The 17,945-nt window shown below is 37.0% G+C and overlaps 1 protein-coding gene across 2 annotated transcripts; it reads left to right on the forward strand.

Annotated features, from left to right (window-relative positions):
- The first annotated feature begins 1,568 nt into the window (after positions 1–1,568).
- On the forward strand, positions 1,569–17,516 carry ncaldb (neurocalcin delta b). Of its 2 annotated transcripts, none has more exons than XM_017307656.2 (4): positions 1,569–1,804; positions 14,068–14,496; positions 15,536–15,641; positions 15,728–17,516. In XM_017307656.2, the coding sequence occupies exons 2-4, from the start codon at positions 14,119–14,121 to the stop codon at positions 15,820–15,822; spliced, it is 579 nt and encodes a 192-aa protein (XP_017163145.1). In that variant the 5' UTR covers positions 1,569–1,804; positions 14,068–14,118; the 3' UTR covers positions 15,823–17,516. The 2 variants fall into 2 exon arrangements, with proteins under 2 accessions (XP_017163145.1, XP_008420308.1); XM_008422086.3 differs by having other exon boundaries at positions 1,571–1,804; positions 14,065–14,496.
- Positions 17,517–17,945: the final 429 nt, after the last annotated feature.

Genomic DNA, 17,945 nt, shown 5'->3' on the forward strand with positions numbered 1-17,945 from the left:
ACAGGGGGAGGGAGAGGTTCTCAGCGCACCTCCTGTAGCCCTTAAGAAAACGCTCCTTGGAACAGCAACAGAATAGGCTCAGCATGGCTTTGACTTCCACTAATCATCTTAGCCAAAGCATGCTGCCTCTCAATGTGCCTGCATAAGAACACCTGTACAGGGCAATGCCGGCCGCATGGTGGTCATCATCAGTAAGCTCTCTCATCTTCATCATCATCATCAGCAGCAGCAGCAGCAGAGTGCAATACTCAGTAATAAATAAGCCCATTTCTCAGAACATGACAAATCCTTTTCATGCAAATGATTGAAATCTCAACCTTGGACTGACTGAAACTGGACTCCATCCTACAGATTTTACTAAGACATTCAGAATACATGCAAAACTAAAGTGTAAAAAATATTTAATAATATTAATTTGATGGGGTGCAAATCTAGCATATTATTCTGCACGTATTTTTTTTTAATAGTTTACAGATGATTTTTAATTAGTATCACTTCGTCTATTACCATCCTAATGTGCAGATAAAATTCTCCAGTAGAAACAAAAACTGCATAAAAAGAGACACAGCAGACTTTAGAAGAAGAGACTTTAGCATCATTTAGCATCAGAGTTAGAATTTGCATGCCAAAAATTTGCTTACATATATACTGCCTAACACTGCGTGCTGTTATTGCCACAGACATCAACCCTGATCATATGAACCAGAGCTTTATGACATGGAAACATAATCTTCTGCAAAAACCTAGTCACATAGGACAACTGGGATGAATGATCTGTTTTGCTATTAGAATTAAAGTGTGATGTATTCAAGGTCTATAGAAGCCAACAATATATTTGGCCCAATGGATTACATGTCCTTTAACCTCACCTCATAAAGATTTTAGTGACCATGTTAAAGTTCATAAAGCGTGGTGGGGACAAAGTGATGTGGATAGTCAACAGTAATATGATGGTGACATGTTTTCCTTGAATCATAATGTCCCAATGAGAACCAGCAAACACAAGTTCCTGCTCTGCTCAATGAAAAGATGCAAAATGTTATATTTGACCCTGCTTAATATCCCAAATAATAGTACCATTATCCTCTATATATAAATTAAAAGCAGGTGACGGTATTCCACGTTGTTTAATCTCGTTTGTTTTAATATTTTTATTATGGCTTAATCAAATTGTTTAAGATAAGGTGAAATGTTACAGATATTTTTAGACTTATACTTGTTAACATCACTAGTCTGTTGGCTCTCAAAAAGTCAAACTAAATCTCTAACATAATTTCCACTTTCAAATTCGAAGTACGAATTATTATAAAATCATAAATTCTAAAAGTTTGAACTTTAGCTTTCAAAAACCTTTAAAGTAATAATGACAATATCTTCTGTATCTCACAATTATGACAGAGCACTTGTATTTTTTCCCTTTTAAGTTCCATTTTCTATAAAACATAGATATTTGACAGAAAACCCAACAACTTTATGTGAAAGGGAAACTTCTCAAGCTAATCGCCATTCATACGCCGTCCCCTGTTGCCAGGACAACGCCGCCTCTCATTGGTCGCCGCTGTCCCACGTGACACCGCTGTGAGGAGCTGCGGGGCTGAGCAGAGTCTGAGTGAGCAGCGGTTGAGAAAACAGTCAGCTTCACCTCGGACTTTGGACGGAGAGCAGTCGGTTATTGCAGCTCCTGTGTGGCTTCAGCTTCATCTCGCCGGTTTCTCCGACTCCACCACTGCTCCCCGACTCGAGGTAATGGACTATTAAGGAGACTTTCTAAGAAGAAACCCTCCACGCAAACTGAAAAAGCGAGGTAAGTTGTGGCTAATGTCCCCGTCCTTCCCTCTTTAGTTAGCGTACCCTCTTCCTGATACTTTTATTCCCTCACAACCCAGCTGAAATAAGTTTACAACCCAAACAATAGTCATTTCTGCGTCTTTCCATAACTGTTAAGCCGTTATGGTACATTTCTTTAGAAACAATACTTGACAGTTTCTTCCATAACTTTGCCCTGCAGCAACATTATACTTCGCTAGCCGCTGATCAGGCTTCACCTACATTTCTAATCCGATGAGGCTGGTCCTTTTTATCCTTAATGAACCTCCAGAAAAGTTCTCGGAGGTGTTCGCTGTATTTGCACTTAAAGCGTGAACACAGGAAGTGGAGACCGCACAAAGCTGAGTGAGTATCTCGTTTCAGCAAATAGCCCATCAGTCAAGTCGGTGGAATAAAGCAGGAGAAAGAAGGCAACTTTTACTGCATTTGTTTCACCTTGACAATCGAGTGGAAATGTTTGCTCTCCTGCAAATGAATGTCTCTGGTAAATTGTGTGTGCATTCAGTCAATAGAGATGCAGCAATCACTCTGTTTTCACTCTCCAGGCTGTTGCAAATTAAAACAGGGAGTCAGTCACACAAATGAATGTCACAGACATTTGGGGGAATTATTTATTTTTTTAAAAATTGAGCACGCATCTTCTGTATTGCACCTCTCTCGCTTAGAACATTGATTTGCACTCAAAAAGTATCTCCAAAATGATCTTTCTGTGCTCTGATTTAATGCACAAATATTTGTCGCTCCCTTTTGACTCTTGCACTTTAACTTCCTGTGTGGAGAATGCAACCTTTTCTCTCAGGTCTGCTTTCTCTGCTTGCACATTTTCATGAATTGCCTGTACCTTTGACATTTTGAGAACACGAGATTTTGAGCACAATGAGCAGGATTCAAATAGAAGATGTTTGCACGAGAGAGATTCAATCTGACTGCAGAAACTTATTTTGAGTGTCGTGAGATTGTATTCGTAAGGCTTTTTTTTTTAAATTGGCGATTTGTGTAGACAAGTAGAAAGCTTGGGATTACCTCACAATGAGGCTTTGTAGCTTTTAGCAAAATTAGCAGAATTTCATTGGAGTTTTATGTAGGAATGATGGCGTCTTTTCAAATATTACTAAGGCTACTGAAAGCCTACCAATTTACATCATACCATAACGTTTTACTTTTTACGTGCTTTGAATAAACGTCACTTAATTTGACTTGTAACTGCTTTTAGAGCCAAAATATCTCATTAGACAAACGATAGTTTGACTACAAAAGCAACACCAGAGTGCATGCTGCTGTGAAACAAAAGGTTATGCTGTATTTCTTTTTTAAATTGCACATTCTTGTCAAAGTCTGAAATTAGAAAATGTTTTTTGCAGGTGACTTGAGGTTTATCAGATTCTACTAGGTATGTTCACAAAAGCGTAAATTAAAATATACTAGGACCATGTCTGTAGGTTAGGAATTAGGACAGAGAGAACATGTCAGTCGCCTAAAATCTGGGATAAAAAAATGATCAAAATTTGTTTTCAAATTGTTTAGAAATCTATTGAGTGTTAGTAAAATGCGTCAGGAAATATTAACTTAAAGTGATTTGATTTGAGAAAAACTGAAGGATGCAGACCTTCCTTATGTTTCCGTTTAGAGTCTTGGTTCTTATCTGTGCTACAAGTACCACTAATGGTACTTGAGCTTCTTTTGCCTGTACCAGTTTATAAACTTTACCTTTTTCCTTTAGCTATTATTAAAACTTATTTGAAAGGCAGCCATATTGAATTCTGAATTCAAGGTTGTTTGGAGCTTTATGACTTTACTGCTTGGATTTTGGACTTCACAAGCCATTTTGTTCATTTTCTTACTTGGAAGCTTAAAGAGCTAAACAATTATTTTCTTTTTATTAATTCTAAGTCATAAAACATAAAACTGAAAGGCTGTACTGTAGTAAAAAAGTCTTAAAGTTTAAAGTTCTTCCAGGAAGGTGCCAACAAAGCCATCATATTAGCCAAGGTTTTGGAAAGAGGCATCATACTGCAGCCCCTTTTTGTGCTTTACTGTGCACTGCTGGCTAGCTGGATGAAAGAAGATGTTCTTTTTCTTTATTTAAAACAAAATAAAGACATGTGCAGACAGTTTTTATGGATAATCAAGTCAGATTATGTGATTTTGTTTTAAATCTCTTGCAAATACAATGAAGCTGGAGTGTTTTTATTCACACAGTGGGAAGTCTAGCTGGTATGCTATATGGTTTGTGACCGAACTTCCTCTGTCAGACCCTGTAATGCGTACCTGGGGGTGTTAATAGACACTGAAATAGACGCATAAATGTTGGTGTCAAAAGAGGAGGATTACTCATCCTGATGAGACGTTTAGCTGCAGTAAATGAGAAGAAAGATGCTCTGTTGGACAGAGGAAACAAACAAAAGAGAAACCTCAGCAAACACACAGCTGTGTGGCATCTGGACTTTTTTAGACTTTTAATTTTAGTAATCCAGCAATTTGAGCTGGATTAACACGGAGGTGTTGAAGCTTGTCAAGCTTGTCTCTAAACATTTCGAGATGCGGATCTCTGACAGATGTTTGCTAAATTTGAACAGATGCTCTATTTTTTTGCCTGCACGGGTGTGTTTTCCATTTGTTTTGGGTCAGATCTGACCACAGTGGTGGGCGGCTCGGCCTGTAGTTTGGCTTGTCGATGAGGCAGTCGGCAGGCTTTTGAATCAAATTAGTACTTAAAATAAAACGGAGAGGAAAAAAAAAGTAGGTGGAGTGAGTGAGGATTAAGCGATACAGAATGTTTTTGATAGGAAGCTGCATGTTCTTTTCCTCATGCTCTGCAGGAGACAACAGCGACGGAGAGGAACGGGAGATGTTCAGTTGTCACATTGACATTTCCATCTCTGCTGGCTTTTGTTTAGACATTCAGAGGAAAAATGAGCGCCGCTCTCCACATATAATCAGCAACAATTTTCTCTGAGTGTTTGTCCAATGCTCAATCTGTTTTGCAGCTCTTCCCTGCGTCTCTCTCTGCCGTCAGTGGCATTTTTTAAAAATCTTGTTCTCATCCGCTCCTCATAATGGCTTCAGTGTCATGATTGTGGTTTTCTGCAGCGCCTTGACTCAAAGAGCTCTCCGTCTCACAATGGGAGCTGATGTGTGCTGAATTATGATGAAGTTTCTCCCTTGGGTTTTGCGCACAAAGAGGAGATGCCATTTTTCTTCTTTCTTTTAAAAACTGACAAATAAAAAAAATAAAGCAATGAAAGTCTAATTAAGACATACTGTTCATCACTAAAAGTGATGACTATTTGGGGTTTTTTGGTGATTCACAAATATTTTAATGCTGATGGCGGTTTTAAATAGAAGGTGGAGGTTATTATTACAAAGGGTTTGCTTTAATAAGCGCCTGCAGTAGGAAGAGTTTACCACTTTTTAAAATTTAGCAGAAATATTTAGCCTTTAGAAATTAATCTTTTTGTTTAGGAAGAGAGCATTATTCGATAGTCCTGCCACTCAGCTGTGCAGAAGAAATACACAGTTTGCAATTATTTTCTATCTAACTGGATGCAATTAGCAGTTTCGCATATTTTTTCAGTTCAATTTGACTTCAAATTAGAGAAGCACCATTGGGCTTCTTCCTGGCTGATACCAATTTTGATTTTGACCTTTTAATTTTCTACAAACTAAAACGGCTAAAAGAGAAAAATGTGCTGGCTGGTCCTTGATAGAGCTTGCATGAAAGTAAAAAGCTGTGGGTTGGTGAAGAGTTGTTAGTTCTGATGTATTTAATGACTACAAGGACAAAAATCACAATTTTCGTTGTAATCTCTGGCCGACCGATTGATTGCATCTCTGTTCTCTTGCACGGAACCAATGAACTGTGAAAGTGGAAGTTTTTATTTACCTTTATCTAACTGTGCAAGTTTGAAGAATTAAATTTGACTTAAAATCTTTTGGCTTTACTCCCCACTTAGTTTAGTTGCTGGAAGTTAGCTTTTGGTTGTCATTTGATGAACAAAAAGCTTTTACAGAAACCATTTTCTTCCACTCTGTGGTACAGATCGGACCAACAGTGGTCTCCCTCTGACCTCACACCAAATAACACGGCAGATTAAGTTGCACTCAGACATTCAAGGAGCCGCTGAAGCTCGCTGCAGTGAACACACACCGCCACGGTTCTTGTAACGCGAGTGCTCCCTGCTCCCTGCTCCAAAAGTTATGCTGGGCGGCAGCTGCTTTATCTGGCGGCTTGATTGCAAATGGGCCGCAGCCAGAACTTGTTTTTTTCCTGAGTTTTTTAAAGACTTTAAAATTTGACACAAACTATTAAGCTTTACCAAGTGTGAACATTTCATCTTTCGAATGAGTCAGTTTGAATTAGAGCCATACATACATCCTCAGTTCTTTGCATGCACATAAAACCGTAGTGAGATCAGATCTGTGGTTTTAGGGTAAAAGTGGTTCCTGTGCACTAGTTTCCGTCTCTTGCCATGGCATTTAGCTTCAACTTCACTGGTGTTAATGGTTTAACTAAATCGGTAAAGGCTGCACTTCTAATCTCGGCTCCGTTTTTGTCATCTGCAACAATGTTAACAGGGAGAAACGGTACAGGAAATAAGATATGTCTATATATTATTGTAATTTCGAATCCAAATTAAAATGAAGGAATAACAAGATAACAATTTATTTTACTAACCTTTATCTGACATTTCTGCAGCTCATTAGAGACAAAGTGTTGGTTTATATAGCAGGTGTTCCTCATTTGCATTTAATAAATAGAAGAAGAGTAAAAAAAAACACTCCAGATTTTTCTGTATTACACCTGCTGATCATACTTGGCATAATCCAGTGTTTTGAGAATTAATTGAATGATTCTTATCCAACAACACAAAACAAATGTTGTTGCCAATCTGCAGTAATTGTTCACCAGTAAACAAAGACAAAGTAGAACTACTGATAAAATTAGCAATCAGACTCAGTGTGCTTTTTGTTGGAGAACTATTCCTGTAACAATAGCAAATTTTGCTGGATGATAAATTGTCCCAGACATTATTGCGATAAACAATAATGTTTTGAGCCATTTTCAAGTAATATAATTGCATAATAATGCTAGTACACCCTCTAAGAGATCAATATGCTTTAATTTCTACTCCACATTTAACATTAGACCTAGAAGAAATTTTAAATATCCCAAATAAATTGAATACTCAAGTCTCTAAATAAAATGTCCCTTCAAAAAAGGGGCTAGTTGAGACCAACGCACCAGAAGCCTTTTGTCATCCAGTCTTTGGTTGAAAGAAACAAGGAAAACAACCATTCAAATGGATTTTATTGCGCTTGTTTTAATTTTTCATGCATTGATTTACTGCTTTTCGTGACAGGCTTAAACAGAACTATGTAATATGTTTTTAACTTCAGCAGAAACATCAGTTGTAGTTTTTGTATTTGGTCTGGTCTGATGGCTGCTTCTGATTTGGAAATGTTGTTACTGCAGAGATGAAAAGCAGCTTCATATATATATTTTTTTTACTTTTTAAAATTAAAATTGACGTCGTAGTAAGCCTGGTGAAAGGTGCATCATCACACCTAAGTGGGCGCCTCATTCATATGGTCGGTAATCTGGTACTTTTCAGTCCTTTTGGCTCTCAGACAGCTTCCTTCATCTCCCTCTGTTCTTGGATTATCTGTTGGACTCTTGCGTCGAAGCTTACCTGCAGGATATAATTGGAGATCTGTGTATGTTACATAAGTGGGCGACAAGATGTTCTGAGACGAATGCCGTGTGGAGGGCTTCGAACAACAAGAACAAACAAACTTAAGTACACTAGAGAGACCCCAGCTGCTCATCTTATCTCTGTTTGAACATCAGTACTGAGCAAATATCTCTTTATTCTAGCAATTTTTCTTAGGAACAACTGTATAAAATCACAGTCTCCAAATCTATGCCATAATGTGACAGGTTATTATAAAAGTGAAAAGTTACATTATTCTGTCTGTAAATTTGCGAAATAGCTTATTTGATGCTCTTTGGAATTTCAAAAAAGAACAATAAGTTAATCTGTGATGCATAAATTAGGATTTACTTCTTAAGCCATAATTAGTATTTTTATTTATGAACTCGCTTCCTCTGTTTGGAAATCTGGAGACAAAATGTAGACTTTTCAGTCGTCTAAATGTTCAGTAATACTGTTGAAGTTCCATGTTTTCATGATAATTGATATTGTTTAGCCCAGTTATATAGGCACATCAGAGCACTTTTTGGGTTGAAGTAAATACAAGGTTTCCCTCAGAAAACTTGCTACGCCCGGTGATTGGGGCGCTCGACAGTCTTTCATCCAGCGAATCGTCGTGTTTTTGAGTTAAATGTTTAAAGTTGACAGGAAATTTGAAAATGATTGGAAGATTAATATCTGAACACCAACTACAAAGTCTTAAAAATGCAAACATAAAAAAAAAAAAAGAACTGGCTAAGCCTGGTAGGGGCACAAGTAAAGCCTGGTGGCCCGCCAGACTTATAATAATCATTTAATGTTACATTTAGTAAATATGACCAGTCAGGTTGAACTTCCCCAAACCAAAGTTTAATGATGATGATGGGAAACATTGTTAATCAAATGGAAACAGAAAAAAGATATTTTTAAGATTATAAATCATATCTTTATATTTAGTGATGTAAAACGGATAAAAAATCTTTAAAAACACTCCCCGATGTCTATTTGAGGTTTATTTACAGGTTTATTTGTTCAGAAACACATCAAACTTAATACAATATTAAAAATGCAAAAAAAAAAAAAAAAGTTAAAGTAATTGTCGAGTTGTCATTTGAAAAACATGCATTAAGCATCAGACATCTCATCAGATGTTTGATGCAACAGATTCCCTTGTTGATTTCTGGTCAGTCTCGTCTTCGACTCCCAATATTTGGTGTTCATGTTGGTTTTTCTAGAAACTGAAAGTGATGGCCTGTTCTGCTCAGATCCACTCTGACTGCTTTAGCTTAGGTCAGCAGCTCTATCTCTGGCCTGCTCTCAGCTCAGAAGGTTAAACTAGCTTTCAGTCACTTGTCCTGACCTCCTGGGATGCTTGAGCGAGAATCTGCCCACACCACGTGAACTTGTCAAAGCTCCGGTTATGTAAGCCTGTGGGCTCCAGTCTGCCAGGAGCAGCAGGTAAGAGCCTTAACGGTTAATTGTGGCCAGTGATCTCACAGAGTCAGAAATAGAGGAGATCTTAGGGTGACTGGCTGATGGGATGTTCGATGGAGGCCTGAGTTCTCACCCCGTCATCTTGTTTTAAAATAAACAAAGATAATCACCCAATGGGAGTGTTGTGTTGCTGCTGGGGCTGCAGGTGCTCAATTGAAACATAATGATCGGGCACATATTTGTTTTTGTCTATTTTAGCTCACAAGCAAAATATTGGATTAAAAACATTTATTAGATAGTATTTTGATTGAAAATCTTAATTACTTCAATTTCTGCAAACTAGAATATTGTTGGGAAGGGATTTGCAGGAGTTGCATGCAAACACAAGATAGAAAAATGAGCAGGCTGTGCAGATTTTTAGCCTGTAGAAAACTGGAAAATGCAATCTTTTATCTGCCAGTAAAAGCACCATAAGTGAAACCTAATCTTCATTATGGAAACTATTTCTGAATTAAGAAGAGTTAGTTGTTGTTTTTTTTTTTGTTCACTATTTGTTTGTCTGTGGAAAAAAAACAGTTTTAAAAGAAATGCCAATCCCTTTCTGTGCTGACAGGATGGTTACAAGAGGATTAAAAAGGAAGTGAGAAACACCGAGGAGAAAAAAGTGAATTAAAAGGAAATGCATTCAAAATACATGTTGAGATGTTTCTATGACGTACTCGGACTGTGAAAGAGCAAGAGAGAGCAAGACTTATCGCAGAAAACAGGCTGAAGAAATGTGCTTGATTTTTATCTTTTAAGTTTGGAGTCTGTCTTTTTTGGAATCTGCTTAAAGTAGGAATGATGGCAAACTTTTAGAAATCTCAGTTAAGGAAACAATCTATTTTCTTTGGGGAATTCATATAATGGCTACAATTTTTGTAATGCTAGCCATGCTAAATGCTAGTATAAGACTCTAAAGAACATTCTGCCTTCATTTATTCCCCTGTTATCTCATTAAATTGGCTCCTTATGGTTGGAAAGCAGTATTATTTAAAAAAAAAATACTGTTCTTATCTTGCAGTTCTTGCAAAGAAATCCTAACGTCAGCAGGTCAAAAGCTTTGATCGATTAATCTCTAATGGAGATCAAATAACAATTGAAACTACTAATTTGGTCATCAGGTAGTGTGGTAGTTTATTTATTCTTGCCAGAAATGTTAAGGTAAACCAAAAATGATTTATTAGTATAAAGAAAATATAGATTTGCATGATAATTGATGCTTTTCTTAAAACATCTGCCAAAAAGGACATCACTAAAGTTGTTTCAGTTTCCAGTTTTTCATCTTGTTTTACAAAGATGACTAGAAAGGCTGAAAACAATTTCTGTTTTTTGTCTTGTGTATAATTGCAATCCTATTTGGAAAGCATCTACATTAACTAATCAGGCTGAGGTTGAAAGCATTTCTTTATCTTGCCCAAAGTGCCTGTTTTCTCTTTAGTAAGTGGCTGAAAATGAAAGACTTTCACATTATATAACTTTTACTGAGTTTTTTCTAGTTGCTGAATTGTTGGTAAAGCAAATATTGACCATATAAACACATCCCGTTGATTAATTTTGTAGCTCTTGTTGTTTTTATGAAACTCTCAGGAGTAGCACTAATTAACCTTATCAGTCTTGTTTGTAATGATGGCGGGCAAAACATTTTAGTCATCTTGTAAACAGTGGGACTGGATGGATGCTGCGTATTTTCGATTAAAACTAAAAGCAAACAACTGAATAAGCGATTAGGCTTTCCAGGAAGCGTTATTAATTTCTAATGTGAGTCAAAAGCATTTTGTAAAGTAATTTCTTTTATCTGACTGTGGTAACAAGAGTGACTGCATGACTTGTTGTTTCTCCTTTGCCTCAAAAACCATCATTATGCACCACAATCTATCAAGCAATTAAAATGCAAATGTAAGAGAATTGGTGGTTCAGATGGAGAATAATTGAAATGAAAAATGCACGAATAAGAAACAAGAAACAAAACGTATAAGAAGCAAAACATTGGCCCAAATAAAATCCAATTTGCTTTTGGTTTTGAGGCCTGTAATTGTGGAAATATACTAAGTCGGCTGCACAGTGGAGTAGTTGGTTGTTCTTGCAGGAAGGAGGTTCTGGGTTTGAATCCCAGTCCGACATATTTCTATATGAAGTCTGTGCATTTTCTTTGTACTTTTAAAGGTTCTTCTATCTTCCTCTCATACTCCAAAACCTGGCGTATGAATGTATTCTTGCATGGTTGGTGGTTCTGATTCAGCCTGAAAAGTCATCATCAATTGAATATAACGCAAATAACCCAATTAGTTAAGTCAAAACTTGTATGTAAAGACAGCAGAGAACAAAGAATAGCAAAAAAACATTTATTTGCATAAAATTCAAAAGTGTTATCTAAAACCATACCAAGATTTCTAGCAAACCGAATAACAATAGCGACAGATGGAAGATTTTTCTCCCCATTCATGTTTTCACACATCTCTCTATGTCTGGTTGCTGTTGTACATAGATTTATCCATAAATTATCATCACAGCTGAAACAACTAAAAAGTATATGTTTCAGCTCCTTTGTGAAAAAAGGAGCTCAAAGGAAGTAGGCTTTAACGAGAACGAGATTGAACCGAAGATGGAGCCTGGAGGTATCCCTCAATAGACGTAGAAATGGCTTGTTGTTTAATGCTGTCACACCAGCCTCTTGGTTTTGAATATTTTATCGCACTTACATGGTTGGAAAGCATTGCACTGCAAGATGTTATAACCCAAAATGAAATAGAAATCAACAAATGAGTAGTTTTTACCTTTTTCCTATGGGGCAAAAAAAACCATTGTAACCCTAGAAACTAACAGCGAGTAAATAACTGTGTCCATGGTTACAACTCTATATGCCACATTTCTTTACTTGTAGAGCTCCAGGCTATAAGTATTTTTCTTATATGTATTGCTCTCCTAAATGTTACTAGTAATTCACAGTGTATCTCCCAAAGACCAGGTTTTGAGTTTTCTTCAATGCAGAGAGAGATTTTGGTAAATATTCTTCCTTCAGCTAGTTGGCTGAAAGTAGCCAGCAACAAGTGGGGGAGGGGAAGTCAAATTGATAGACTTCCTGGTGTCTCATTGTATTGAATTTAAGCTTTTAAGCTGTTGCAGAGGTATGCATAACTGAGTTGCAATAAACCAACACATGAAGGATTATTTCTGGCTAACTAATAAAAATGTTCTCAATACACATTTTTAATTAAAAGTGTGCGCAAATTTTGTTTAATAAATTTAGCTGGATACCATCTAAGCGTTTTGCTTATGATCTAAATAGCAGGCTAACTTTTAGTCTGTTTCTTATTAATCCATTTCTGTTCCCAGGTGTAACGTTAAAGTCTCGTTACTCGGCATTAGGATCTGTGTGAAGGCGGCCGTCGCATTACTGCAGCTCATTGTTTACCTCCAACTTAATTAAAGGAATAAAGCGGAACATTTATGTATGAGCAGGTGAAATAAGGTTAAAGGGCAACAATGAGAAATTTATGAGAATAAAAAATAAGTTTGTTTTCCCCTTTCAGTGGAGTTGTTTGGTTTCAGGTCATCATCGTAGCTGTGATTTTTATGAGTTGGATAAAAGTCAAATTCTTCTTTAGGGAGTTTTTCTCAATTAGTGAAAGTTATGCCAGGGTGTAATGTCTAGAATGTGATTTTAAATGTTAAAAATATTCATCAGTGTCTTACAGGCTTAACACTAATAGTTTTACAGTGCTCTACAATGAGGCTTAGAGTAAATTAAATCATTATCTTTCATCTTTTTGAGTCTGTACTTTTAAAAAAGTAACTACTTTCACATTTCTTCCTTTTTTAAAGAAACAAAAAACATTAACTGAAGTCTCCAATGTGAAGTGCTTAGACTAAGTTTTGACCTGATATTCCTGCTTTTAGCTGCAATAATCTGCAACCTTTTCACAACTTTAGCTTAGAGAGTTAAGAAAATGAGGCTATTGAGCACATTAGCTTTACAAAACAGTTTTTCTTTTTTCTTCTTCCTGTAGAAGAAAATAGTTTACAACCTTTAATTGAACCCGTCAGAGCAAGACTCAAATTTTACAGCTCAACAAATATTGGCAAGACTGTAAAGCTGTTTCGACAACGAGCCTCAAAGTTCTTGCAGGAAATGTGAGTTGCATCTGCAGAGATGCATGCACAGGCACATTATTATGCACGTGGTTATCAACAGGTGTGGTTGGTGCATCTACACATGTTCTGCTCCCTGCAAACATTCGGTGGTCTCCGTTTCTCCTTTATCTTGCATATTGTTCATTGCTGTTGTGATATATTTTTGCACCTTAATGTTAAATAGAAAGGAGGACATTATAAATGCTGCTCTTGTCTCATTTGCTAATTATCCAGCTTGGCATAAAGGCTGGTAAAAGGTTGAGAAACCTTTTAGAGTGCGAGTGCAAAGTGTTTTTTTTTAATTATTATTATTATTAGTGGAGAATTATCCTGCTTGTTAATGTAGTTGAGACAACTAAAGTGGTGAGAATTAGAAACTTTAAAATGAATTTTAAAAGCTTTTTCTTACCTTGTTGAAGCTGCTCACTCCGTTGTGCTTCAGTTTTTTTAAATCCGATTTTGAATCTCTTTCCCTCAGTAACAACTTCCTCTCTGATGGTGTTGACCGTTGGCAACACTTGATTTTTATTTTATTTTATTTTACAGTTGAGTCATCAACCAATTTTTCTGTCTGTCTCTAGTTTAGAGAGCCGAGACTCAATTTACTTCTTTCTACTTGCATGGTTTTATTCAAGGAGATGACTAAACAACTAAAAAAATTCCAGCAGACATTCCTCTACTTGTTTTTTATTAGTATGTGTTTTTTTTTGTTTTTTTTATAAAATGACCCAAACAAACTGTAAAACCTCATCAGGTGGTTCTGAGTGAATGATGACTTTTTCACTTTAGCATTTCGTCTAAGATACATTTATGTTCAAGTCGGAGCTGCTAAACATCTACAATAGTTTTCATTTCTCACCCTGTTTTTGGTCTCCATTTTTTTCCGCTCGCTCTTGTTTTCGTGCGATTATTAACGTATTCTCTCGTGTCTCTTGTTCAGCAGTCTAAAGCGCCGCTGCCATCACATCCAGAAGCTCCTCCAAAACAAGCAGCCATGGGAAAACAGAACAGCAAACTCCGCCCCGACGTCATGCAGGACCTGATGGAGAACACGGACTTCACCGAGCACGAGATCACCGAGTGGTACAAGGGCTTCCTGCGGGACTGCCCCAGCGGCGCCCTCAACATGGAGGAGTTCAAGAAGATCTACGCCAACTTCTTCCCGTACGGGGACGCCTCAAAGTTCGCCGAGCACGTCTTCCGCACGTTTGACGCCAACGCCGACGGGACTATAGACTTCAGGGAGTTCATCATCGCCCTGAGCGTCACCTCCCGCGGCCGGCTGGACCAGAAGCTGAAGTGGGCGTTTAGCATGTACGACCTGGACGGGAACGGATACATCAGCAAGGCTGAGATGCTGGAGATTGTAACGGTGAGAGCCCGTCTTTTAGATTGTTGTCAGGTGTTTAAATGTTGCTACACTTTGCTTCCTCACCTCAAGTTTCTTAGAAGTTAAAATGTCATTGAATATTTGTGGTGTAAAGCTAGCTGGTTTATATATATATATATATATATATATATATATATACACACAATATATTATATAAAATTTAAGTTCTTTGAATAGTGGAAAGATTCCAAACTGAAAACTTTGCATTAAATTTTTAGTAATTTTAAACTTCTAGTAATCTTCTGATAGTAGAAACTATCCGTTCCTTTCTTGTTCTCAGATTTCTCTGAATTGGACTCGTCCAGAGGAGAGTTCATTTAGCCGTGCGCTCCTTCACTTACAGCTAAATCAATGTTTCTTTTATTGGGCGAGCGCTTTAGATTCCTCACTGTGCGTCACACACACACACACACACACACACACACACACAGACACGCTCACAATCCTCTACACATGTTGTTACATCACACAACATAGAGCTAAATCAAGCAGACTGCGTCTGCTTGATTTAGCTTGATTTCCTGTTCTAAAAGTTAGTTTTCTTTAGTTTTAGTTGATGTCTGAAGTGAAAATGTGTTTATTTGTTGGGATGTTTTTTTTTTTTTAAAATCTCCACAACACTGCAGCAAGATTTAATAAGCATGTAGAATCAGACAGAAATAGTTTCTACAAAACAAAAACAAAACTGGAAAGATTAAATAAAACTGTATTCCTGTACTGACTTTATTCCTGGTAAAATGCCAGATGGAAATCTTCATACCTCTTGATTTTTTTGTTTTGTTCTTTGCTCTTTTTAAAAAACTGCACTGTTTTAGCCCTCTGTGTCTGTACTTTGTCACAGCTCCAAACGTTTGCATATCAACAATCAGAATCAGAATCTGCCGTATTGTCCACGATTCTCTGCATTATTTAAAGTAAAAATAACCAGTTGTTAATGGGTAAAATGTCTCAAAATAAGTCAGATTGGATAGAGAATCTCTGCAAACATCAAAATCAACTCTTATTGATGTTTTTTTTCAAGGCCATTTACAAGATGGTCTCCTCTGTGATGAAAATGCCAGAAGACGAATCCACGCCTGAGAAGCGTACAGACAAAATCTTCAGGCAGATGGACACAAATCGAGACGGTAAGGCTGCTCAGAGTCCTTAACTCCAGCTTAAACATTCTTAAGGCAAAACCTGTTGTAATCACATTAAACTTTGTCTGTTTCAGGCAAACTGTCCCTGGAGGAGTTTGTGGAGGGAGCAAAGAACGACCCGTCCATCGTGCGGCTGCTGCAGTGTGACCCCAGCAGCGCTGGGCAGTAGGAAACTGGACTGATACGTTAGCACGTTTTCAAAATGGCTCCCATTTGACCCACCTGAGACTCTTTTGAAATGTAATACTTTGACCTATGGAGAGGCACATGAACACACAGACACACGCTGTACCGAAGCACGACATATATGTCTGTAAATAATCTTTCACACGCTGTTCACGGGCCTCTGTGTTCGGTCAAAGGTTCTGCACAAACACGGGTCTGATCCGCGGTACAGATTTGACTTGAAGGACTGAAATTACCATCAAAGACTCAAAGTTGAAATGGAAAAGCTTTTCCCTGCGCTGTGAGATCGCAGTCGGCAGGGATGACGCAGCTCATCCACGAGGTACGCTGAAGCAAATCCAAGTTTGTTTTGACCCTTTTTTTAAAATTATTATTATTATTTTTTTTAAAAGCAGGATTTCCTATTTAAAGAGAATAATGTTGGTTTTATCTGTGTGACTGACACGGTTTGCCGAGTGCTGATGAACAGATCTTTACCAAGTATTGCAATGTAGCTCACTGTCAACACTGGGGGGGAAATGAAGCATGTCAGTCTGGGGCTACAGAACGGTTATTTAGACACAAGATCTGGGAATCGTTGTTTTAAATAAATATTTTTTTTATGTACTGTATTTTTTTTTTTTTTTAAAGAATGTCATGAAAGAACCAAAACTGACTCGGCTTTCTAAATGAAGTTGTGACCGTTGAGTATACCTGCGTGGTCTCTGGAGAGCGACTCTACGTTATGCATAAACTGAGCTGCGATCATTTGTCTGCAACCGCAGTTTAAGGGTGAAAGGAAAAAGAAAAAGATATATGGATATATAGTATGTTCTCATTTTATTCTGACGTTACGCTGCAGCGTTTTGCTGCAGCGCAAAGATTTCACTTTCAATTTTCATGCGTAAAATACTGGAATGTGACGGATATGTTAATTTCTTTTACTTGACAAATATGTAAGAAACTTGTACAGTGTATTCACACATATTTATGCTAGACATGTTTTAAGCAAAAAGAAAGAACCAGGTGTGTTGTTACACGTTTGGCTATGTTACAATTAGTTTGAAACAAATTAATTTCCCCTCATAAGAGAAGGAATGTTGAAATCCAAAGCCGTTCTCCCTGATTTAATTTAATTTTCTGTGCAAGAAAGCTAAAAAAAAAAAGAAAAAAATGTTCTGTACAAGTGATAAAGTTCAGATTTTGTCAGAGTAAATGCCAGCAGTCGTGTTTTTAACTTTTCCACAGACTGAAAACTGATTGCAGGAGCAGATCTCACTGTGAGCATTTCACTTCTTCCACCAGGATTCCTTCACTGCCCTGCTGACATGAGAAACTGCTGTATTCACATGTTGAAATGTAACTATTGGGTGAACATTAAAAGAAAGAAAAATTCAACTGTGATAATAATTTTGTAGTTCTGCTCCCTTCATTGAGACAATCAGGTATTTTCACCTCTTTATTTCATTTCAATTGCATCCTGTGGTCAAGTGCCAAATATAGAAGAAAGAAATGAAAGAAGAAGAAAAAAAAAGCACAGTATTGTATCCATTTATTCTGTACGGTTCAAGTGTTGAACAAAAAGGGAAAAAAAAAATCACTGTATAATTTTCTAGATTTTGTATGGGTAATTTGCGACATGTATTCTGTGTAGGATGTCCATATTGTTCAAATAAAAGCAAAACGGAGGAGTAAGGATTTATTTTGCAGCTCTTTTTGTAATGTAAGAGGTATGATGTATAAAACTGGATTTTTTTTTTTGATTGGTAAAAAAATAATTTCAGTATTTGAAGTCAAAGCTTGAAACTTATCAGTTGTGGAAAAACTTCAGATTTCATTTTTTTTTCTTTATCACAAATGTTTTCATAGCATCAGGTTTTAATGACAAAGATGATCAGTTAATATGTAGTTTTTGAATTATTTAATTTTAGGAAATAAAAGCTACTAGACTTACCTGACCTCCGGTGAGGCGTTACAGGCCCCTAAATTAGTTGAGACACGTTTAGAGACTAGAGCTACCATCAAGTTTTTCCTATTTTTCCAAAGAAAAAAATAACAATTGTAGTAAATTCAGACCCAGATGAACTAAAAAAATCTGATTAATAACAGCAAACACGATTTAAAAAC

Source organism: Poecilia reticulata, chromosome 11, assembly GCF_904066995.2.
Source record: "Poecilia reticulata chromosome 11, P_reticulata-male-v2, whole genome shotgun sequence".
NCBI lineage: Eukaryota > Metazoa > Chordata > Actinopteri > Cyprinodontiformes > Poeciliidae > Poecilia > Poecilia reticulata.